Raw genomic sequence first — 25,851 nt, 5'->3', positions numbered from 1 at the left:
AACCCCAAATTAGAACATTTGAGAGCAATGTCTAATCCATATAAATCATTGACAGTTCTCGAACACAATAATAAAAGGCTGGAAAGATGCATTCAACAAACAAAAGCTCAATAATTTGAAAATACCTCATTTAAGACTCTAGTTGCTAAATCAGCTGCAGTATCATATGGAAGCACTGGAACAACTCTCTGAGCAAGAATCACTCCATGATCATACTTCTCATCAACAAAATGAACAGTGGGCCCAGAAAATCTGTAATGACAAGATTTCAGAATTAGACAACCAGACAGACTCAAATTACTAAGCTTATGTTTTTTTAAGACCTTGCTAGAACCTGATTCTGAAAATAAACTGTGTCATTGACATCTATTTGCAGATTAATTTTAGAACAGGCTTTGGGAGTACGTCATTGAGATTTTGTGGGTGGGTAGTGGTGTCTGCTGCTGAGGTGGTCATGAGGGCAGTGGCCACTGGAAGATAAGCGGCACAGCAACAGGGTTTATTGGCCACCTAAGAGAGGGATATTGATTCCAATTCTATTGATGTTGCCTCTACCTTAAAATTTTGATTTTAATGATTGACAAAAATACTACCCACCTTGCACCAGACTTGACCACTGCTTCATGAACCTTCATCCCATAATAGCCTTTTCCACCAAATGCAGGAAGAAGAGCAGGATGTACATTCAAGATGGAACGAGGGTATGCCTTAATAAGTTCTCCAGGTAGTAATTTTAGGTATCCCGCCAACAGCACAAAATCAACTTCAAACTGCCTGTCCATAAACCATCAAGATGTTAACTGGACATTCCAATTTTTCACTGTCTATTCATTGACAAAATACAAGTACAGTCACTAATTATATTCATGATACATAAAACATTACTAGTACATTGAGAAAGTGGTCTCTTGTACCAATAATCTTCCACCGATGTTCACACTCGAGTCATAGAAGTTGAAAGTATTGTGAAATTACAAACTTTCCCTGAATGTCAAACTCAAATGTCCTTATAAGGAAAGGGCACAAATCCATTACTGAGATCTCTTTAGACAGCAACAATAAGAACCTTCAGTCTCTCTATCAGACACCCAAAGCAACCTTAACTTATTCGAAGATAACATGGATCTTCAAGCTCCCAAACCAGCTTCACTGTTGAATAAAAAGATATTATGGAAACGTTTTTCTCCACTATCATGAATATGAAATTCTTCATGAAAGTGACCCAAAACTTAAAAGATGTGTTATTCAGAATCCATCTTCTAAGAGCTGATTAGATAATTTTTATATGAGCACGTCTCCACATAGTTTGACTCTAGTTGCAGATAGTCACACCACATGGTCAATAAATGGTTTGAAGAGTAGATATTTGGTTCAAATAAATATTTTGGCCCATATTACAGTCTATTAAATCTAGGATTGCACAAAACACTAAAATGTGATGCAAAAGCAGTGTGCCTTGAATGTATTTATGCACCATTCAATCATCAGGAATGTAGGTGGCTGCTTCTGAAGAAAACAAAATTTGAAAATACAAATATCACATACACATGCTGCATTAAAGTTGCCTGGTGACACTAATTCCCCCAAATCAAAACCAAATTATAACTTATAAACAATGTCATGAAACCCACAGCAGCAAAATTCCACCAAGGGAAGCTGCACCTTGCTATACTGGAGTCGATTTTGTTAAAGATGATGCCTTTAGTAAGAGCTCACGCCTCTACTTCAGGTTACAGGGAATACAGAAAAATTCCACTAGGAGAAGCTGCACCTTGCTAAACTGGAGTTCCCGGTAAATTTCTATTAAAGAGGATGCTTTTAGTAGAAGCTCACGCCTCTACTTCCAAGGTTGCAGGCAATACAGAATGAACTAAGAGTATATGAATACACTTGTGTAAGCTACTGAGATGTTGAGAGAAGGTTAGATGAGCAAAGGAGTTCTTAAATTAGCTCTCTATAAATGAAAAGCGCATGAATTGATATAGAACTTTTGACAAGATAGGAACAAAACATAACCATGATTGCCTGGACTAAGTATGCTACTGAAGTACAACAATTAACACTGTGTTGAGACATAAAGAAGTTTGGGAATTGTTTCATTGCATTGAAAACTAGAACATTTATAGGCTCACTTGATTCCTCTCATACAAACTACCACATACCCACTAGCTCAAGGCAATTCTTCCACTTGACCAACATGGGATCAAACAATTCGATGGTACTGGTGGCCAAGAACTAATATGCGTGAGAGTGAAGGGTACAAGCCATGTCCTCCAAGTACAGGACCACCTCCATTGGGACAATCAGTTCAACTTGCCCCAAGCATTGTATCTGACAAAGTGTAAAAAATGCGGAAGTGTATGACCAGACTAAAAGAAAATGAACATTGAGAGAAGAGGGAGAGAGAAAGACAATAGAATGCAGAAATCTGTGGTGAATTAATGCTGAAGGCAGATATGTACACCAGCTGTCCAATGTATTTCTGTAGGGAGCTCTCTCTCCCACCTGAAAAACCAAATGGAAATAACCAGAGGCTGGCCACCCTATAAATAGGCATGAAAAAAACTAATATAATAATCAGGTCAGCTAGTTTAAACTGGCTGACTATTGCAAATGATGAATCACAGCAATAAATGTTGCATTGTACTGCCTATGCCACATGGCATCTGCACAGCCTGTGTGGCCTCCTAACTGCCCCACAGTGCTGGAAATCACCAAAAGACTGTTTGCCCAGTCTATTATCTTAGGGGTCATGGTGTGTTTTCTGCTGCTGCAGCTTTGTATTCACCTTCATCTGCTGCTGATCTGTTTTGTTTCTGATTGCTGGACTGTTCTTGAGCCTAGGCGACCACATATTCTGCATTTGCGGCCTGATTTCTGCCTTGCCCTGTTCGTCTATGTTTTGACCAGCTGAACTTGTGTTAACTCTTCTTGCATGAGACTGAGTGACGAATCTGACTGCTGTGTGACCTGGTTTTACACCTGCCAACTCAGTGTTTATGCTACAGCTGTCTGCATTTTCAGTTTTCTGGTACTCTAGAGGGCTGGGCAGCACTTTTCTGAGGCTGCATTTGTGTCTTATGGGCTGCCAATCCAGCATTTATCCATGTGCTGGCTGTTTTCTGATCCGATCACATCTGTTTGATCTTCTTTCATTATGCAGCAGTGTTTTGTGATCAGCTATCTCTTATACTGTAAGTGCACTCTTGATGAGTATGTTTTGGGCTGTACTCTCTGAAGGGAGGTGAGCCTTGTGCATGCATAGATTGAGTCTCGGTCAGCTTAGAGGCATCACATGAAGAGGCTGCTAAGATATAGTCACCATTGGACTCCTCAAGCCGCATGACATTGATCTCCTCAATCTTTACGCTAGACTTTGCAAGTATAATGCTGTGATCATTGGATTTCTCCTGCACTTTTTCTTTCCCCTTTTCTTTGCACTTGTCATTGTGCATCTTATAGCACTGTGGCCGTATGTGTCCGGCTTTCCCACAATATGGCATGTAAGATCAGACTTATGTCCACGAGACTTGCTACGTCACATGACTTAAACGACCGGGACTTTTCAAAGTCCTTTCCATGACGATCATCATCTTTTTTGCCACTTCTGCCACCTCTAATGGATAAAGCATGTGAAATACAGGAAGCATCATTGTTAACTTGTAAATTTCTTTAGTCAAAAAAGCACTCTCTACATCTTTTAATTTCAGCCCATTAAGTTTGTCGGTACAGGTTGCAATGCGAAATACATCCCAAGACTCGAGTAAAGTGCCAAGCAGAAACAAAGGATGCAGATTATCCTAAAACTCAATACCCTGTTGAAGCAAATTCTTCATGATAGAATGAAACTTGCTAAAGTGAGCAAACAATGGGGTCCCCTCCTTTATAAGGAGATCCATCAACAGTTTAAGCCAATACATCTGCGAAGCAAGGCTCTGCTTTGCATAAAATTCCTGAATCTTTTCCCATAGATTCCACGCGCTCTGATCTTCATCTTCAACGACATTATCATGGACCTCTTCAGAGAGTGATAAAATGATAGTGGAGTTGCATAGTGCATCTAAATCAGCCCAATCATCATCATCCATCATCTCGAGTTTAATACCTTTGTTTCTTGGTGGCTTACTCTGCAAGTGCTGCACCAGAACCTACCATATTTGAGACTTCCAATAGCCATGGTTGGTGTCATCCAACTCGGCAATACTAAACAAAGTCGTATCTTTGAGATGACTAGCCATAATGAGTCAAACAGAGGTAAACTATGCAAAAAACAGCCTGCTTTAATTAGCAGTAAACAAGCCAAAACCACTACCAAAACAAACTGAAAATAAGAGAATTTGCTAAAATGACTAGCTATCCACCAAATAGTACCAAAAGTACATCAAAATGGCATGATTAAGCTCAGTAAATACATCATAGTCTCCATAAAACAGCTTCCTGTAATAAATCACATCAGTGAGAAAAAAAGAGCAAACAATGAGCTAATAGTGATCCAAAGTCAAGTATGATTGTCAGTTTAGATCTTGCATAAAGTGGGCATGTAACAAGCACTGTAGCAGCCAAGAACCATGAGCCAAACATCCAAATGTGTCAGAGCAATCGATGTCAGTAGAAGGATACAAGCCTTGGCATAAAGAACTCAAAGAGTAAGGCAAGCTAAGTGTATGCCTAGCTGATAGGACCTGACAAAGGTCGGTGTATGCTCAAAGAGAAGACGGATCAAATCAACCCAAAAGCATCCAATGGAGACAAGTATCTATCAAGAGCATAGACATGTAAGAGATCTCAATCTCATCTACTCAAGAAAGCTCAATAGCATAAACCACAAGCTCTGCAATATATCCAGAGATAGCATGAAGCTCCCACAGGCAAAAAGATCGGTGTCAATTGGGCAACCAAGCTCAAAGATAGCATGTGAATACATAAGGCATCATGGAACTAAGATCGTATATCAACGAAGCATCCAAAGCAAGGGATCGGTCAAGCATCATCTATAATATCCAGTACATCATGTAGCAATTGATGTCAAATCTCTGACAACCCAAATAAGCATCCAAGAGCTCCAAAGTATGCAAATGAAAGCCCAATTGAAGCTTCAAGTGGCAATCAAACATAGACAATGTAAGGGGCATGCATTTCTGGCATATGCATCAAAGCGTGTACCAAAGGGTCAAGCATAGACCATAGGCATAATGATTGTCACAAAGCATGCCACTGTAAACCAATGTCAATCGAATGCCAACCAAGACAAAGGTTGATCGAAGCTCAAAAGGCATTCCAAAGCAATACAAGACATGTGCGAATCTCCGTATACATCCCTGTGGTCATATGAGTCACCTGGGAAGCATCTGCGACCAATAGGTAGAGCATACACTGACCAAATAAGCTTCAACCCTAGTTATTACAATAGTAAATTCACTGTCAAAACTAAGTAAATCAGTCCTCAAATCAAGCTCAAAGCCACCTCAAATCGTGGGCATATGATATGCCAATATACTAGCTTCAATGATAAACATCAAGAGTGCATATAGAACACCCGAATCATAGCCAAAGCAATAGGCATATAGAATCCCTGTTAAAAGAGGTTTAGCCTTGCTATATACAGCAGTGAATACACTATCAAACCAAACCAAAATCAGCTTCAAATCCAACCCATAACACGGACGTAGCATTCCCATACATGTAGACATTACTTCAGCATAATCAGGTATCATAAGACCAACAAAGCTGACCATAGGAAGCATCAAATAGAGTGCTGCCCTGTATTTCCAACCAACAAACCTCCGCCAAAACAAAGTAAATGAAGTGGTTAAAATCAGTCCAAAATCAACTCCAAGCAATGACATAGCATCCTCGAATATATAAGCATCAGCCGGGCGTAACCAAGCATCATCCAACCAATGGCAATGAATATAGACATCAAAGTTAAGTGCTGCCCTGTTTTTATGACAATCTGTGGACTGTTATAACAGTCCAAAACTGAAGCTTAGTGCTCAAATGGAATGCCAAGAGTGAAAGGATCAATGGCAAGCATCAAAACCAAGTGTATAAGTGTTTGTATAGCTGCCCAATGAAGAAGATATGCTGTAGGAGATTAAAAACGTGAGCCACTGCTAAAAAAAGGGCCTGTTCCACGCAACGTGATGCTACACCAGCAAGGTGAGGACTATGGGGGGCTATTCCAACTTGCTCGAGAAGGTTCATAGAGTGCCCAAGAAGAATGCAACCGATAGGAAGCTTGAACGAAGTGGCTATGGCTGCCAACAAAGAGATGACAATTGTAGGTATTCGAATGGAAGCTAAGAGTGTGCCGGACCAAGCTTGAGCTCACAAAGAAGAAGGCCCTGATACCAATTGAAGGGAGGTGAGCCCTAAAGTGGAAGCACAAGCGAGAGCGAGAGCTATGGTGCAAGGAGCAAGAGCAAGAGAGAGACACACACACACAATGTGGGAACTCCAATAGTCACAATGTGTGACCGGCCTTCCCTTTATTCAAATGTCACTAAAAGAATAAAGAATGAAGTGACAATGATGAGCGCCCACCGCCTGCAGTGTGCAAGCGCAGGTACTATTAGTGTAGTAATACCACGAGCGGCTAGACAAAGGCACCTTGACCCCCAACACTCTCCCTTTACATCTCTTATTTTCTTCATCTTCACTACCTATCTTGTACAATGGCACCTCCCCTGTTGCTCAGCTGATGATAAGCTTAAAAGTCTGATTTTCTCACTTGGAGTGACATGATGAAAGCATGGGTTGTACAGAAGTGCATGTGGTATATTGTTTCAAGAGCTATTGTGCATCCTTGGATTCTAGATCCTATTCTAGATAATCAGGATGTTGATAACTATGAGGAAGTAGTTCATACTTGGGAGACAAATGATGCCCATGGTTATTCCGCTCTTCTTAGATGCATCTCTAAAGAGGTCCTTCCCTTGGTTATCTCATGTAGAACAACTTTAGAAGTGTGGGACAAGTTACAGATGGTGCTTGAGGCTTTGTTGACTATGCGAGTTGTGACCCTTTATGGTCATCTACAAGACTACGAAGTTGGAGCCTAAGGATACAATCTAGTCTTTTGCTTTGGGATACATAGATATAGGATTGGCTTTGGCACATGGAGTTTGCCTTTTCAAAGGCTCATCTTGTGGGGATTGTGCTCTATAAGCTCCCTTTGGAGTTTGATGAAGTAACCAATGCTTTATGGGCTTCAATTGGTGACACTTGTTAGCTTTGATCATATGTCCTCTGCTTCATGAGCACAAGTTATCTTTACGGTTACAGTGGTGACTTTCATCTTGATATGGTGGCTGACAAGAGGCTTTTGTAGCTTCAAAGAGGGATGGCAAGAGAAAGAAAATAAAGACTCGGTGTCATCATTGTGGTAAGAAGGGATATCTATGCAAGGATCTAATGGCATTGTGGAAGAAGAAGAAGCAAGCTCCCTCTGGAGTTTGATGAAGTAACCAGTGCTTTATGGGCTCCAACATTGGTGATCCTTGTTACCTTTGATCATCTATCCTCTATGCTTCATGATCAGGAGTCATCTAACGGTTATAGTGGCGGCTTCCATCTTGATATGGTGGCCAACAAGTTGCTTTTGTAGCTTCAAAAAGGGATGGCAAGAGAAAGAAGATAAAGGCTCAATGTTATCATTGTGGTAAGAATAGACATCTATGCAAGGATCTAATGGCATTGTGGAAGAAGAAGAAGCAAGATATGGACTCCTCTGAGGAGGTGTCATCCTCATCCAACTTTGATTCAAACCCTTACACAAAGATAAAGACCATGGCTCAAAAGGACTCATCTTCTACAAAGAAGGGGAAGGCCATGCTAGCCTCCTTTGTTGCCTATCAATGTTTTCGCAATGTGTTCATTCTCCAGGACTTTCCAATGTCAAAGAGCGTAATTGCCAAGGGTTTTTGAATGGGAGGTATGAAATGGGTTTCATACGAGTTTCCCAAAACATTAGATCATTCAATATGAAAGAAAACTATCATGAGACTTTATACATATAGAGTATGACCCATACAATGTAATTTGTCATAATTCATGACCCTATACAATGCAAATGGAGATTCAATATAGCATCAACATATACATGCATCATAGTCCATTATCATGCTAATAATGACTTTAATTATAGAAGTAGCCATCAATATATACATGCATCATAGACAACTATTCAATAATTTTTTTTGCAATTAACATCAATATTCAAGTCAGTGTATCAAATGCATCCATGACAAATGTTGAATTACAAAAGTTCAAGTATATTTTTTAGACTAGAGCAATTTTGGAAATGTAGAATGGGTGTTTCATAGGTTTTTGAAAGGTGGGTGTGAAACAAGTTTTCTAACCTTATGAAACAAGTTTCTTCGCAACTATGCTAGAAAGGAGGCAAGGCATTCAAAAGTATGCATGTATGCAATGGTCAACCATTGGCTTTTTGCCATTCCATGCTTTGAAAGGCTCGACAATCTTTAATGCTCGAGTAGGTGAACAATTCAACACATAGCAAGCTATATGAATTCCATCCAACCAAAACTTATCTGGGAAAGACTTTCCTTTAAGCATACATTTGGTTATCTCCATAAGAGATCTATTCTTGCACTTAGTAAGACCATTGTGTTGTGGTGTATAAGACATAGTACACTAACGAATAATGCCCTTGGAAGAAAGAAAGGTTGCAAATTTATTCAACATGTACTCTCTGTGATGGCCTACACGTACTGAAGGTTAAATGTTTGGCAATGGCAATGGCAATGGCAAAGAAGGGAGGGGAGGCAACAGTAGTAGAGAGTGAGATACACGATATGTGCGTACAAAAGAGTTGTACCACTCTTTTTTTTTTTTAAAGTTATATGTAAAGGACTAAAGTACAAAGTGTTAAGGGTGTGTTTACACTAGAGAATGTATAAAAGGTACGATGGCCCTTTATTCCCAACAACCCTACCTCCCACCTAAAGGTAGCATGCTTGAAGGTTGAGAAAAGAATTAGCTAAGTCTAAGTATATACAAAGCTGAAATATACAACTATTAAATCTCCATCATCTGTCAGCAATGAGCAAAGTGTATGTACCTTAACAAGTTCAATGCTTTTGCTATCAAGTACATCCCTGATAAAGTGATACTTCATCTATATGTACTTCGTCTTTGTATAAAAGACAAGATTTCTTGCTAGCGTAGTAGCACTCTATCACAATGGAGAACAAGAGTCTCAGTAATGCCAAGCTCTCCCACCGAGTGTAAAGCCATAAAGCCTCTTTGCATGCCTCAATGGTAGCCACATACTCAATCTCTGTTGTAGACAATGCAACATACTTTTGTAGCGTGGAGATCCAAGAAATTGCTCCCCCTGTGAAGGTGAATACATACCTTGAAGTAGACGTCCTACAATCAGCATGACCAGCATAGTCAGCATAGTCTGCATCTGTAAAGCCAATGACAGATGCCTTTTGTTTTCCAAAGTGAATGCACAAATCCTTTGTGCCCTTAAGATATCTCACGATACCTTTCACTGCTTTCCAATGCTTTCTAACAAGATGTGCCATGTACTTGCTAACTACTCCCACAGCAAATTATGTCAAGACATGTAGCAACCATAGCATACATCAAGCTACCCACAGCTGAAGCATATGGAATCTTGGTCATTTCAGCCGTTTCATCATTTGATGTAGAGTTGTGCTTTGCATTGAGTTTCACATATAGAGGCAATGGTACACTAATTGCTTTCCCCCTCTCCATATTAAAATGCTGTAAAATTTTGGATACACACTCCTGCTGTGCCAGATAAAGAAGACCTTTTGATCCATCCTTGAGTATATGCATGCCAAGAATATGATTTGCTTCACCAAGGTCCTTCATATCAAAGCTGCTATGTAGGTTTCGTTTCAAGGTGTTTAATGCATGAACATCCCTACCACCAATCAACATGTCATCCACATACAAAATCAGTATAATAAGGCTATCATTTGCGGCCTTCTTGGCATACAAGTAGTGATCTGCTTGACTTCTCTTAAATCCTTGAGATTGCATGAATGTATCAAGCTTATGATACCATTCACGTGGTGCTTGTTTCAACCCATACAAGATTTTGTTGAGTTTACATACCATCTTTTCTTGCCCCTTAGCCACAAAACCTTCTGGTTGTTACATATATATATCCTCATGCAGATCATGTAAGAAAGCAATCTTCAAATCCATTTGTATGAGTTTCATATCCTCACATGCAACCAAACCTAATATGGTTCGTAAAGTAATCATTTTGACTGTAGGAGAAAAGATCTCATCAAAGTCAATCCCATGTTCTTGCTTATACCCTTTGGCAACCAACCGTGCTTTGTACTTTGGCAAGGAACTAGAGGTGTGTCAGAGTGCAGCGGTGCGGAAGCGTAGGACTGAGAGAGAGAGAACGCAGAGAGAGAAGGGAGAGAAAGAGACAGTGTACACTGAAGATCTGCTGTATAAAGAATGCTGAGTACAAAGATATACACGGGCGCAGTGCGCTGGACTGCGTGTCTCCACCTCGACGATGCGACCTGCTGTCCACCTCGAAGTCTGCTGCAGTCTGCACTGTCTGCTGTCTGAAATCTGCGAACAGAGACAGAGATCTGCACGGCACCGGTCTGTAATCTGCGACAGAGAATAGTGTCCAGACTGCTGAAAACGTCAGCAATAAATAGGCGAAAAATCACCTAGAACAGGGTGCCAAAATAGGGCGCAGCCAGGAATAAAATGGCTGCAGGCAGTCGGACTGCCACGTGGCAGTCCGACTGCACAGTCCGACTGTGCAGCTGCTGCCTGCACCTGCTGCCTGAAAACAGGCTATGATCTCTGACACCCCCTCTCAGAGCTTGGACAGGGCAGAAGCCTGAGGGATCTGGAATGTTGCCGAAGTAGAGCCTGAGGAAGCGCCTTCGTAAACAAATCCGCAAGATTATCCTCCGTCTTGCAATACTCCACAGTGATGGTCTCATCCAAAAGCTTTTCTCGGATGAAGTGGTACTGGATCTCAATGTGCTTCGTCCGGGCATGAAAAACAGGATTCCTCGCCAAGGCAATGCAACTCTCATTGTCACATCGCAGCAATGTAGGACAAGTCTGGGGGCACCCAAGCTCCTCCAACAATCTCCGAAGCCACACAACCTCGCATGTGGTGGAAGACGCGGCCCGATACTCCGCCTCAGTAGACGAAAGGGCTACCGTGGGCTGCTTCTTGCTACTCCAAGAAATAACACCTGCACCCAAAGTAAAGCAGTAACCTGTAGTAGACCGCCTGTGGTCCACGTCACCGGCCCAATCCGAGTCGCTCCAACCTGCAAGTACAAGATCTGACCCATCTGTCCCTGCGGGGTAATGAATCCCCAAATCAGACGTCCCCCTCAGATACCGAAGTATCCTCTGAGCAGCCTGCCAATGCACCGTCTTAGGTTCACTCATGAACCCTGCCAAGAGCCCAACAGCAAAACATAGATCAACCCTGGTGTTGAGAAGCCAAATCAAAGACCCTATCAACTGTCGATAGCGGGAAGCATCCGCCAAAGGAGAAGCTGAGTGGGAAGTGGCCTTCCAGTTCGGATCCATAGGAGTAGAGAGGGCCCGACAATCTTCCATCTCAAAAGACACCAAGAGCTCCTGTACATATCTCTGTTGGGAGAGAAAGATCCCCCTCTGAGACTGAAAAATCTCATGTCCTAAAAAGAAATGGAGTAGCCCCAAATCCGTCATCTCGAACGTCCGATGTAAAGCTGACTTTGTCTCCTGGACCTGCTGTGCATCATCACCTGTGACAATCAAATCATCAACATATAATACAAACAGCACACAACCATCCTCGGAAGTGTGAACATACAGCTGCGGATCGGCCTTGGACCGCCGATATCCCAACTGAGTCTGGAGGAACGAATCAATCTTCTCGTTCCAAGCTCGCGGGGCCTGCTTGAGACCATACAGGGCCTTCTTCAACCTGTAGACTTTCCCATCTGAAGAACCAAAGCCAGGAGGCTTCTCAACGTAGATCTCCTCCTTCAAATCACCATTCAGGAAGGCCGACTTCACATCCAGCTGATAAACAGGCCATCTCCTATGGCCAGCCAAAGCAAGAACAGCTCTAATGGTTGCCATACAAGCTGTAGGGGCAAAGGTGTCATGACAGTCAATCCCTGGGCGCTGGGCAAAACCCTTAGCAACAAGGCGAGCCTTGTGCTTATCCAAAGTACCATCACTGAGATATTTGGTCTTAAAGACCCACTTGACTCCAATCACCTTCTTCTTCGGGGGGCGTGGCACAAGTGACCAAGTGCCATTCCTCTCAATAGCCTCCAACTCAGCTTCCATAGCTTTCTTCCATGGGACGGACTGTAAAGCCTCCTTCACGGAGGTGGGCTCTCGATCCTGCATAACTCGGGACATCAAACAATAATTGGAGCACACAAGCTCCGAAGAATGCGCCTGGTGCCTCCGTGACCGCCGCGGACCATCCTGCGGTCCCCACTCCTCAGGAACCCCCTCGATCCCTGAATCACGGAGTGTGTCACGGGCCCAGCGAGGAGGAGGCCGAACCTCCCCTCGTCGTTCTCCATCAGTAGAAGACTCTGGAATGTCCACCGGTGGTAACTCCTCAGAAGGATCCGGTGGAACAGTAGACTCCGTGTCAGAAACAGAATCATAATCAAACGGCACAGGCTCCAGTGGAACTGTAGAAGGAGCCAAACTCTCCCCTGGATCTCCAAGAACGGGATGCTCCTCACCCGTTGAAGAAGTCGGAACCTCCACAAACCGCACATCACGGCTAGTATATACATCCCGCTTGACGGGATCATACAGGCGGTAGCCTTGGGACTGGGAGCTGTAGCCAACAAATACCTGTTTGCGGGAAGCCGCTTCGAATTTGTCACGGTGAGCTTTGGGAATGTGAACATAGGCATCACACCCAAAGACCCGAAAGTAAGAAACATCTGGCTTCGACCCAAAATACGCCTCAAATGGAGTCATCCCTTCCACGGCCGAAGTAGGAGATCGATTAAGGATGTGGACTGCAGTAGCCACAGCCTCGGCCCACAGAACCTGAGGGGTCTGTCGGTGCTCCATAATGGTGCGCGCCATCTCGATCACACTGCGGTTCTTCCGTTCGAGAATACCATTTTCTTGTGGAGTATTGGTATTGGCAAACTCCTGGTGAATTCCTCTATCTGCACAAAACCGAGCAAATTCATTAGACACAAATTCACCTCCCTTGTCGGATCGCAAGGTCTTCAACTTCCGGCCTGATCGGTTCTCCTCAAAGAGAAGCCAATCCTTGAAGTGCGAGAAAGCTTCTGATTTTAGTGCCAAAAAGTAGGCCCATGTCATCCTGCTATAGTCATCCACGATCAGCATGAAGTACGAGCTCCCCCGCAGGGACTCATTCCTCATAGGGCCACATAGATCCGTAGATACTAACTCCATCGGTGAAGTAGACCGCCGCGAAGCGGTGTGGGGAATGGCATCCCTATGCTGCTTCCCCTTTATGCAGGAGACACATGGCTGCTGGCTCACCACTATATCCGGCAACCCTCGAACAAGCTGTCCCCGTGACGCCTTCCGAAGATAGTCATAGTTCAGGTGACCAAACCTAGCATGCCATAATTCAGACTGTGACTGTGAGGTAAGAAGAATAGTAGAGAGGGCAGTGGAAGACTTCAGTTTGTAAATGCCGTTCTCCTCATATCCAGATGATAGAACCTTCCTCGATCCACGATCAAGGACTCGCACTGTAGAACTGTCAAACTCCACCAGAAGACCAAGGGAACAAATCTTATGAACTGAAAGGAGATGGTACCCCAAGCCTGGTACATGCAAAACCTCTGAAGTATGGGTGCCACCTCGTCCATCCGGAATAAGCTGCATCTTACCCCGACCTGCAATAGAAACTGAAGAGCTGTCTCCAATGAGAACCTACCCACGCGAAGGTCGCAGCTGGGCAACACCATCTGATGAAGGAGTCATGTGCCGTGAGGCACCACTATCAATAATCCACTCTCGAGATTGGGAAGCCGCCATCGCAGCATCAGAAGCATTCGGTGAAGCGTCCTCAATGACAACTAGATGTAGAAATGCAGCTGATGAGGGTGCAGCCACCGCTCCAGAATCCTTGGTTTCCTTCTTCTTGGTGTCCTTCGAGTCTTTGTCAGGGCAATCCTTCTTCCAATGGCCAGTCTTTCCACAAATATGGCATGTGGAGTCTTTGTCCTTGTCCTTCTCCTTGTCCTTCTTGGACTTGTTATCCCCCTTCTTCTTCTTTTGGTCCTTCCCCTTCTTCTGAGAGGCTTGACCTGTCAACGCCTCCGTCTTGGAAGCATTCTGTCCCTTTAACTGTTCCTCTTGGTCCAAGACCATAGGAACCAACTCCTCCCACCGAAGAGTAGACTCTCGCCCCGAAGCAATAAGGGCAGAGTAAAATGTACCGAATCGTGGCGGCAACTGGGACAAGAGTGTAATCGCCATGTCTTCGGAGGAGATCGGCTTCCCCGCATTCTGAACCTGCATCTGTAGCTGCCTTAGCTTGTTAATGTGTTCCCTTAGCGAAGAAGACTTATTGACGGACAAGGTCCGCATCTGTACCTCCAAAGAAACCCTCTTCATCAGGGTCATCCGATTGTACATTTGATCAAGCTCCAGCCATATCTCACGAGCCACCGCCAAGTGCTCGATGTGAGCGATCACGGCTGTAGTGCATGATAGAAAGATAAAGGATCGAATCCTGGCATTCAGTTTGTCCCAATGAGACTGGGCCCTGGCTAACTCCGCACGAGCATCGGAAGAGAGTTTGGACTCATCTCTTACCGAGGGCCGGTCAATATCTTCCTGTACCAACTCCGCCAAATCATAGGACTCCAGAATGGCCAACATCATAACGCGCCAAATGCGGTAGTTGTCGCCGTCGAGCTTCTGATCTGTAGGAAGAGCCGGTAGGACAGGCACCTTCCGGTCCATAATCGCCTGGAACTCCAGGTCCATCTCTGTAGACATCGTCACCTGCAATGCCTTCTCAAACGCAAAAGCAGCCCCCTCTGACTGAGTAGACTCAGCCTGCTAAGGCTCTTCAGCGTCCCGTAGCTTCTTCACCCGCCGGAGGCGATGAAAAAGCAAAACCTGCACTTTTAGGTTGAAAACTCAAACTTTCTCCGCGTCAAACAGCAGTAAACAGCAGCAAATCCACCACCTGTACTCCTTTCCTGTGCGCCCACACTCGTTTCAGCCTTGTTCCAAGGCGCAGCCCTCCTGTCTGCCCTTAAACGCAAAAAACGCAAATTTGTGTCGCGATGGAAACTCCACTTCAGGTTGATTCTGCGCTCAGTCAGCCCTCAAACACTGCTCTGATACCATGTCAGAGTGCAGCGGTGCGGAAGCGTAGGACTGAGAGAGAGAGAGAACGCAGAGAGAGAAGGGAGAGAAAGAGACAGTGTACACTGAAGATCTGCTGTATAAAGAATGCTGAGTACAAAGATATACACGGGCGCAGTGCGCTGGACTGCGTGTCTCCACCTCGACGATGCGACCTGCTGTCCACCTCGAAGTCTGCTGCAGTCTGCACTGTCTGCTGTCTGAAATCTGCGAACAGAGACAGAGATCTGCACAGCACCGGTCTGTAATCTGCGACAGAGAATAGTGTCCAGACTGCTGAAAACGTCAGCAATAAATAGGCGAAAAATCACCTAGAACAGGGTGCCAAAATAGGGCGCAGCCAGGAATAAAATGGCTGCAGGCAGTCGGACTGCCACGTGGCAGTCCGACTGCACAGTCCGACTGTGCAGCTGCTGCCTGCACCTGCTGCCTGAAAACAGGCTATGATCTCTGACAAGGTGACCTTCATTTTGTAAACCCATTTGCATGATAGGATTTTCTACCCCTTAGGCAAAATGCACCAAATCCCAAGTACCATTTTTCTTTAGAGATTCCATCTCCAACAGCATAGCTTTATGCCATTTCTTGTTGTGTTGTTTGTCCATTGCTTCTTTGAAGCACGACAATCATCACAATCTATCAACATGACATAATCAGCAACATAATTCACGCCAGGAACAAAGCTATTTGGCTGTTTGGTATTTTTGGTCAACCTATGGAACCAATGATTAGTGTTTATTGGCTGTTCAGCCTGTAAATCTGGATTAACAGCTTGCTGTTCAAAAGGTTCAGCATGCTATCCTGCCTTTTCCAGCTCTTCCGATGGCACATTTTTGTGCTGAAATTGTGATATATCATGGGCAACTTCTTGCTGATCAATTTCAGCATCATTCCCGACATTTATAGGGTCATTTACAGCAGGTATTTGCTGCTGTATAGCGGGCATTCTTTGTTGTCCTACTTGTATTCCTTCTTGAAACACAACCCTTTACACTTATTCCATCTTTTGGGGTTGTTTATTACATCATTGTTGCATACAATTTTCCTTTTTTCGAGATCCCATAACTTATATCCCATTTCTCCCTCATCACCATATCCTAGGAAAATGCATTTACAAGACTTTGGCTCCAATTTGCTACATTGTTATTTGCATATATGCACAAATGCATCGCAGCCAAACACTCTCAAGTGTGTATACAAAGGTGGCTTACTCGACCACACTTCTTGAGAAACTCTCCCTCCCAAAGACTTGTTTGGTGACTGATTGATCAAGTGTACGACTGTCATAACAGCCTTTGCCAAAAATCCATGAGGTAATGTAACATGAGACACCATGGTATGGACCTTCTCTTGAATAGTTCTATTCATATGCTCTGCAACACCATTTTGGGGTGGATTATAGGGGGTAGTGAGCTCCCTTTTTATCCCTTTGCTGCTACAAAAGGCCTGAAAAGGTTTTGGACACATATTCCACACCATTGTCAAAGCGAAGACACTTCACTTTAATGTCTTGTTGGTTATATTTTCAGTAAGTGCCAAAAAAAAAATTAACTTATCTAAAGCCTTGTTTACGAGGGATCAGATAAACCCATACTTTGTGTGTAGCATCATCAACAAATGTGATAAAATATTTCTTTGCCTCTAGAGACAACCATGGCTCTCACATACATTTAAATGTACCAACTCTAAGGGTGAAGATTTTAGTAAAAGAGACTTTTTATGTGATGTTTGAGCATGCTTGCCATAAACACAATGATCACAATGGCCAAAATCAACATACTTCAAATACGACAAATAGTCCATAGCCGATGCAGAACGTTCTCTGTGGCCCAAAAATGAGAGGTGGCACAAGGAGTGCCCGGTGGACGATGCATATACTCCAAGGTGGTGGGGAGCAAAGGTCGAAGTCGACAAGCATCGGTGGTGTGTCTGGTGATGCCACAATAGGAGCACCCAGTAGTCTGGTCATCTATTGGTAAAGAAGCCATGGATACCAATGTGCCTTGCTAAAGAAGCAAGAGATCAGCCACCATGAACCACGAACCGCAATGTCCACCTCAAGGGGTGTAAGGGCAGTGTGAAGCACGAACCGCAATGTCCACCTCAAGAGGTGTAAGGGCAGTGTGAAACACGAACCGCAATGTCCGCCTCAAGGGGTGGGAGGAAAGTGGAAGGGCTGGAAGTGAGCTGCCAGTGGGAGGAGGATATGACCAACAGTAAGAGATTGCAACTAGTAGAAAAACGCAAGTGAGAAGAAAGAGACTAAAAACGTAGGAAGGACAGCCTGCACGAGAGAGAAACTAAAAATGCAAGCAGCACAAGAGAGACTAAAAACGCAAGCAGGACAGCCTACAGGAGAGAGAAATACTAAAAACGCAGAAAGGACAGCCTACAGGAGAGAGAAAGACTAAAACGTAGGCACGACAGCCTACAAGAGAGAGAAAGACCAAAAACGTAGGCAACAGGTGAGAGAAAGACTAAATGCGCAAGCAGGACAGTGATGACGTGGCAAGTTGAACGGCAACAGGTCTGCACACGAACAACAGTCGCCTGGCTGGAATCAACTCCAACTGTGTGAAGAGGGCTGAAAATCAAGTGCCAACTGATGGAGACAGTAAAGGACAGCTTTGACTGAGATGTTCTCCAAGAACGGGGTGTGGGCAGCAAGCTGAAACACCTGAAATATGCAAAAACGATATTTTGATGCAACAGAAGAAGAAGAGAAGTGGAAGCCGAACCCGCCACCGGTCTTTGCCTTCACTGGAGTGGAGAATCTTTGCCACTGTTTGAGCAGCTCTAGCTCTAATACCATGTCAAAAGAATACGTACCAGCAAGACAGTAGGGTTTGCAGGGAGGAACACAGAGTGGACTTGGCAAACATGGAAAAGAGGAGAAGAGAGAAGAAACTCTGATGAATTGAATGATGAAGATCTAAATCATGGAGTCTCAAAACCCCGCACCCCAACAGGGTAACCCCTAGCAAGGGAAGCAAGGTGGTGGCAACCAATCTCAGGGGCAATGGAAAGCTCAATCTCACACTGTCACTAGTTAGCCATCACAGTCAACAACAAGGTTCTCAACGCCAGAGGGTCTATCCAATTGGTGTGCAAAGGCCCATATCGTCTCTTTAGAGGCATCAGATGTGAATCTCGTCTAGACTCCATATCTATGAGTTGTCTTCCAAGAAGACAGTTGCCGAGGCCCACTTGTCACAGCCAAGTACTTCTGATCCTACTTGGATTGTGGACAATGGAGCTACTCATCACATGACCCCTATAGATGACATTTTTCTCACCACATATCCTGCAACTAAGAGAGTCAGAGTAGGGAACAACTCCTCAGTCAAGATTCAGGCTTGTGGTCGCATCAATTTTGCCACTCATGAGGGCCAAGACCACGCTAAGCTAGAGGAGATGACATTTATCATGTCCTCTAGCTTGGGGTGAACTTATTGTCTGTTCAACAGCTTTGTCAGATGTGGCGAGCAATCTTCTTTACATCGACCGCAATCGAAGTCATTGATGACCGGTTTAGTCATTGCTTGCGGCAAGGCACAACTTAATGGTCTCTATCACATGAAGCATTTTCTTACCATGCCAACAGCCAAGAACTCGAAGTTCCATCTCTTCGAAGCTTTAGCCATTGCACAGGATCCTTCGAGCATTGAGCGTCTCTAGCATTACCGGTTAGGACATCTTGCATGTGACGCTTTTTATGAGTTTTTGCATCACTAGATGGTTGATGGCATTCCCTGCCTTAAGCTGTCTCGAGAGGTCTGTAAAGCATGTCACTTAGGTAAGCAGCACCATATCCCATTCCCACAGCAGGCCACTCATAGAGCTAAGGCTCCATTGAAATTGATTCACGTTGATCTTTGTGGCCCGACACCCACTACCACCTTAAATGGCGTGCTTTACTTATTTTTGATAGTGGATGATTTCTCTCGATACATGATGTGGGTGTACTTTCTCAAGCATAAGTCTAATTCTTTCACCTACTTCAATGCTTGGATGATGCTGGCAAACTAGACGTCATGTAGGTGCCATGAGAAGTAATAGCAGTGGCAATTTTATCTCCCACGAGTTTTCCGAGGTTCTACGAGAGCATGATTTCTCACCAACTCACCTCTACCAACTCCCCTTCCCAAAATGGAGTTGTAGAACGTAGAGAAATCGGACAATTTTGAACATGGCACGCTCTATATGTTCGCAACGAAGCTTCCCAATAGTCTCTGAGTTGAAGTTGTTAGCACTGCAGTGTATATCCTCAACCGATGCCTGACCGTAGCAATCCCTCAACAAACTCCCTATGAGGCATTCTTTGGCGAGAGGCCTATTGTTTTCCACTTCAAAGTCTTAAAGAGTCATGCATGCATACACACACCTAACAATAAGATAGGAAAGCTCGCTCCTCAAGCTGATCTGTTGATCTTTGTGGGTTCTTCTCCTGAAGCGAAAGCCTAACTATCGTTTTTTTTATCCTTAGGCAAACAAGGTAATTGTTAGGCAAGATGTCATCTTTGATAAGAGGGACATAGTGCAGCCTTACACACTAGGTCTACTGCCCGCTCTTGACCTTCCTACAGACTCTTCCGCTCCCAAGTCCCCCTCCACGAGGTTCATTACCTTACTAGTACTAGCAAACTATACACGATTCGGAGATCCTTCCACTGGATCGCTCTCCAAAGGACCCTAGAAAATCTACTCGACTTGCTCCTCGCCTTGTAGTGTAAGGTTTTTGTTAGAAGCAAGGTATTGATTGTGAGGAGGCCTTCGCACACCCACTGCTAGAATGACATCTTTCCATTTGCTAGTTGCACTTGCTGCTCACCACAGTTGGCCATTATACCAAATGGATGTCAAAAGCACCTTTCTGAATGGTTATTTAAAAGAGGAAGTCTATGTGGAGCAGCCACTCGAGTTTCCTTTTGCAAGCAATTTGGATAAGATATTTCATTTGCGAAAAGCTCTTTATGGGCTAGAGCAAGCTTCGAGGTCTTGGTTCCAGATAATGAATGAGTTCTTATAGACTCATGGATACCATTCTACCCCTCATGATCCAAATCTCTATGTGTGCACTACATGCGCAAGGGTTAGCTATATCTTGTTGCACGTCAATGACTTACTTATCACTGGCTCAAATTCTGCTGCCATAACTGAAATTAAGGCCAACCATTATCTTATTTCTTGGGGCTGGAGGTAGTTCGTTCTGAGGAAAGTATTTTGTCTCAAAGCATAAGTACGCCCTTCAACTAGTGGCATAGTATTAAATGGATCAAACATGGCCTGTGGCCACACCTCTTGATCCCACTATCCATCTGTTGAAGACCACCCTAGATCAGCCCTTCGATACACACCTATCGATTTGTTGTAGGGAAGCTTCTTTGATTGATTCATGCTAGGCTAGATTTAGCATACTCAGTTAGTGTACTTAGTCATTATTTTTCAGCACCTAGGATGTTACATTGGATTCCTTGTTTTCGTGTGTTGAGATATTTGCAATGTACTTTTCATTATGAACGAGCTTATAGACATGATTTATGCTTGCAAGTTTACACCAATTCTGACTAGACATGAGATCCTGTCACCCCGCATTCCCATGGCAATTGCCTCTTTACCTTAGGCATGGCTCCCATTTCTTGGTCAAGCCGTAAGCAGGAGACGGTGACAGCTTCTACGGTGGAGATGGAGTATAGGGCTCTCTTTGATGATATCACTGAGGCGATCTATCTAAGGAGCTTGTTGGCTACGCTTCAGTTCCCCTGTGATTCTCCTACAGTTATCTATTGCAACAACCAGAAAACCATTGCCCTTGCGGGCAACCCAATCATCACACCTCGAACACAACATGTGGAAGTCCACTTCCACTTTACCAAAGAGCAAGTTGAGCTCGGCACTATTACCTAGAGTTTGTGCCTCAAGCAACAATTTTGCAAACATTTTGACCAAAACGATCAATCGGCCAATCCTACAGTACATCCTACCTCGGATTGGCTTCACCCTCCTCTACTTCTTCAACTTGACGGGAAGAGGATGCTTCCCTCTAGCTTCTCCCTCCAATTTGAGAGGAAGCGGTTTCTTCTCCTAATTGGTGACAGTGATGATATTTACACTTTAGCTTTAGGCATTTCAAACATTTATTCTTTGTATTGTACTTAAGAATATTTATAACTTTATCCGCACTATCACAATGACATGATTATAAAAGGGTACTAAGACAATTGAACAATTCCCCTGCAACGGCATTGTCCAATGGCACCATTGCATCGCATTTTGCATGAGCATGAAATCTTGCATACCCCTTTGCATTACCCCATGCATTAGCATTCTGTTCATGTAAGCATGCATATGTGTGCATTTATCCCTTTTTGATCTTTCATGAGTGGTCGACTCTATATCCACCATATTTTTGGCATTGTCCATGGCAGTTTTCCCAACTTGCTTGCTTGCTTTGCTTGTCTTGCTAAGCCCAACATCATCTTTTTTGCCTCTTCACATGTTCCCCATATGATTGGCACACACACTTGCATTACCCCATGCACTGGCATTTTGTTCATGTAAACATGCATCTGTGTGCATTTATCCCTTTTTGGTCTTTCATGAGTGGTTGACTCTAGATCCACCATATTTCACCACCCCTCCATTACTTATGATATATTCAAAAAAAAAAGATCCATTGTTGATTTCATCCGCCTTTGCAAGACTTGGTAGACCCTTGGGCAACCAACGAGCACCCTTGATCCGATACCTTGGTCTTTTTGGGTAATCACTTCAGCTCCCTTGGTAAGATAACCATCGCCTCTATAGTCTTGGTAAACCATTGAGCAGCTGATAAGCACCCTTTGTCCAATGTCATAGCTGCTTTGGGATGGGACGCTTTGGGATAAACAAAACTTTAGGTTGGCCCACTTCTCGCCCAGTTTTAGACCTGAGAGGGCTATTGAGCTAAGAAATGTTATTAGCCACTTAAACAGTCCCAAAACATCTTATTTTGTGCCTACTTTAGGCTTATTTTACTTAAAACCCTTACATGGGATACAGTTTGAGAGAGTTAAGTGGAGGCTCCCAAACTTTCTATAAATAGGCAATTTGCCCTCCACTCTTCCCATCTCATTTTTGCAAATTTCAAGCCTTTCAACTTCCTATCCACACTCGGGACGTGTCACAGTCCAAGCTAGCCATTACTATCTACATAAGTCTGACACCTATCTCCAACCTCTACACGTCGTTCGGAACTAATCTCAACCTGGCCACTGCTACTGAAGTGTTTCTCTCTACTGAAGGCAGGCAGCCTACCACGTCATCATCCTGCCTGCGTTTTGCTATTGGAGCTGTTGCTGATCAGATTTTCTCTCTCCTCAACTATCGCCGCCATCTTCTACAGGCTGACGCTAGCTTGTGCTAAATACATTCAACAATTTTCTCTCCTCCAACTGTTGCCCAACCCTCACAGGCTGCATTTTGTTGTTCTCTCTCCTCACTCTGAGTTTACTTCATATTCTCTCTCTTCTCTATTGTCTGCATCAAATCCATCACTTACATTGATGCGTTTGTTGGTGTTCGAAATACCAACCAGAAACGTTTAGAAACAAAATATCAAAAACGTGTTTCATAAGTGTCTTCAAGAGGGGGTAAAATAAGAAACATGGATTTTTTAATATAGGGAGTTTTAAATAGCTTTAACTAGGGAAAGAGGTTTTAAAGCTCTATAGAACTCTCTCTTAAACAAAGAGAGGCCAATCAAGCTTTAGTAATAATGCATAAGAGTCAACTGAGAATAATACGTTGCATATCCATGATTCATTATTGACTTTGTCAAAGTTAGTCTTTAGACAAGATATACTATGGTTTAGACCTCAAACATTATAATTCATACATATCACACAAAGAAAATTGAAATAAACATGTAAATGGCTCATGTACAATATGGATTGGGTCAAGTTGCAACATCATGATTCTCATTCCAAAACAAATTGACAAAATGTCAAAATCTAGAATGAATCATAATATATCATAAATAACTCATACATGAGACTAAAGTCTTACAATAATCAACTCCCAAGTCAATAATAGAATCTAGATACTAGAATGGCAAAGTCCAATAACTAAACAAAATCCCAAAAAAATAAGTTTATCATTCAAAATCTTGAGTCCTCACAAGTCATTACTCATCACTATGATCATGATTAACATTGCCTAGCAGTTTTGGTTTAAAAATCCATGTTTTTGGATCCCCTCTCCCCCCCCAAAAAACCCCACGTTTTTTACTATCATAAACATGTCTTACTTTAAGAAACGTTTCGTAAGTTTCAAACTCAAAGAAACGTGTTTCTTTGCTGCTACGATGTTCAATATCCGGAGGTTGCACCACTGCATTTCGAGATCCGTTCGCAGTACAACACTCTCTCCAACTCATTAACCCTGCCCTAATCCTCAAGATACAAAAGTTTGTGGTACAATATTCACTCACTGCATAGTGTGTTTGTTGCATGAGCATTGTATATTCATCAGTCATTCACTTCATTATTTTCTATGTTCATTGTCTCTTTGTTACCCTAACCCTAACTATGTTCTACGCTATTAGTTTGTGCTTTGTCGTACGATTGGTATTGTGTTTTTGTGTTTAGAGCATCTCGTCACACGAAGGATTGAAGAGTAGTATGCATGCCGAGTGCTCATACATGTGTGTGTGTGTGTGTGTGTGTGTGTGTGTGTGTACACACACACACACACACAAAAGGGAGACTATATAGCAATTCATGTAGGACTTAACATAATGGTATCTCATACCATATCTTACCAATAAGTATACCCCTAAGGATGCACTACAATCTAGCTATTGATAGAATTATCCAATCCAATATGCCTATCAACTAGAATTACCCCATCTAGATGGATCATGAAACAAATACAAATGGACATGGACTATCGATAACCTAGTCTTAGTTTAATTCAATCCAATGCCTTAAGGTGTCGTGGTGGATCGAGATATCCTTGCCCTTGTGTCCCAAGGTTTGACTATTGTTTATAGCTAATCAAAGAGATTGCAATGATACATTCATATATCTCTAAGACCTTACAAAGTTACCAACTAGTCAAATGTTGATGCTTGGTCCTACCAATTATTCTTTATTACCTTGGCATCCTAGAGCCCACCAATTCAAGCTGCCTTTTGCTACCCATGTAGTGATAAGTTTAAAGCACCATTTGTTGCTATGAACATTTTTCGATGAGATGTGTGTAAGCTCAATATTGATTGAAAAATAAGCATGACAAGAAATATCATCATTCTACATATAAGAAATGAAATACAAGCAGCAAAAGAGAGGTTGAATGTACCTGAGAGCAGTTACAAGCTCAACGGGGGAGAGCCCAGCTGGTGCAAAACTATTCTTTGGATATTCAAGAACTAGAATGTTATTGCTTCTTGCGTAATCACAGGCTTTACAAGCTGGAAAGTGAAAACAAGTGCTTGAAGAAATGTTTTGAATGGCAAATGTATAACCAACGGTATAAAAGCTCAGAAGTCCAAAAGAAAAACCTTGTACACATTTTTATATTGTTTCTAAGTCATGATAGGTTTTAAACAAGTATCATAAACAATTTGGTGTCCAAGGTCCTACTCTTTAGTGTAGAGTATGCTTTAAACTACAAAAAAATTAGTGCAGCCACTAAGAGAGACCATTACCCAATGCCCCACACACACACACACATATGAATGTGTGAATGTATGTACAGACAGAAAACTAAAAAAAATTGGGCATGCTGCCAAATATTACCTGGCTTATCAGAGACTACGGCAACGATGTCTCCATAGATTGTGTCCTCCAATGCGGCCTTATGAAGTGTCTGGAAATTTGAACCACCGCCAGATACAAAAACTGCAAGCTTCTTCCTGATGAATCCACTTCTGTCGTCTTCAGCTGCCCGCCCTTGGCTGTTAAGGGACGCCAAAGCCCTAAACCTGAGGGGGCCTTTCAGAAGATGATGGTCGGAAAGGTGGAAGAAACCTCGGCGTGTAAACTTCAAGCAATCCAGCTGTGGGGAAATTGATGGTGAGGACTTGAGCCTCAATGCAGCAGATGGAGCAACAGATGGCTCGAACTTGGGAGAATGGGCCGACAGACAGGGGCCAGTCTGTAATTCTGACGAGAAGGACAAGCCATGCTGGCTTGTCATTCTGTCAGAACCAGAGACAGGAGACGTTCATAAGCGATTCGCCTCTTTAAAGCAGCCAGGATGAGCCATGAGGCCCCTTCCCAAATAACAAGATCTATAGCATAAACACAATTTAAAGATTATTAAAGATGTGCATATCCAAGCTTGTGTGTGTGTGTGTGTGTGTGTGTGTGAGTGTATGTATGCACATGTATATATGTGTTTGTTTGGTTTTACAGGAAATTCGCAAACTCAAATCAATGTTTAGTAATTTTAAATCACTCAAAACTTTAAAACCATACTTTT

The 25,851-nt window shown here is 43.1% G+C and overlaps 1 protein-coding gene across 1 annotated transcript in view; it reads right to left on the bottom strand.

Moving 5' to 3' along the window:
- The window catches only part of LOC148010855 (phosphoribosylglycinamide formyltransferase, chloroplastic-like), a 42,186-nt gene extending 16,536 nt beyond the window's left edge, over nt 1–25,650 (bottom strand). Inside the window, exons 1-4 of the mRNA XM_087671932.1 lie at nt 25,167–25,650; nt 24,727–24,838; nt 598–774; nt 126–252 (exon numbers count right to left, since the gene is read on the bottom strand). Coding sequence (XP_087528058.1) covers nt 126–252; nt 598–774; nt 24,727–24,838; nt 25,167–25,566 — 816 coding nt within the window. The 5' untranslated portion in view covers nt 25,567–25,650. The remainder of the gene's footprint in view (nt 1–125; nt 253–597; nt 775–24,726; nt 24,839–25,166) is intronic.
- Between the last annotated feature and the right edge of the window lie 201 nt (nt 25,651–25,851).

This window comes from Lygodium microphyllum, chromosome 29 (assembly GCF_053477565.2).
Source record: "Lygodium microphyllum isolate KBCC chromosome 29, Lygodium_microphyllum_v1.1.10, whole genome shotgun sequence".
Taxonomy (NCBI): domain Eukaryota; kingdom Viridiplantae; phylum Streptophyta; class Polypodiopsida; order Schizaeales; family Lygodiaceae; genus Lygodium; species Lygodium microphyllum.
The sequence above is the reverse complement of the archived record's forward strand: the minus strand, read 5'-3'. Positions and strand labels throughout refer to the sequence as shown.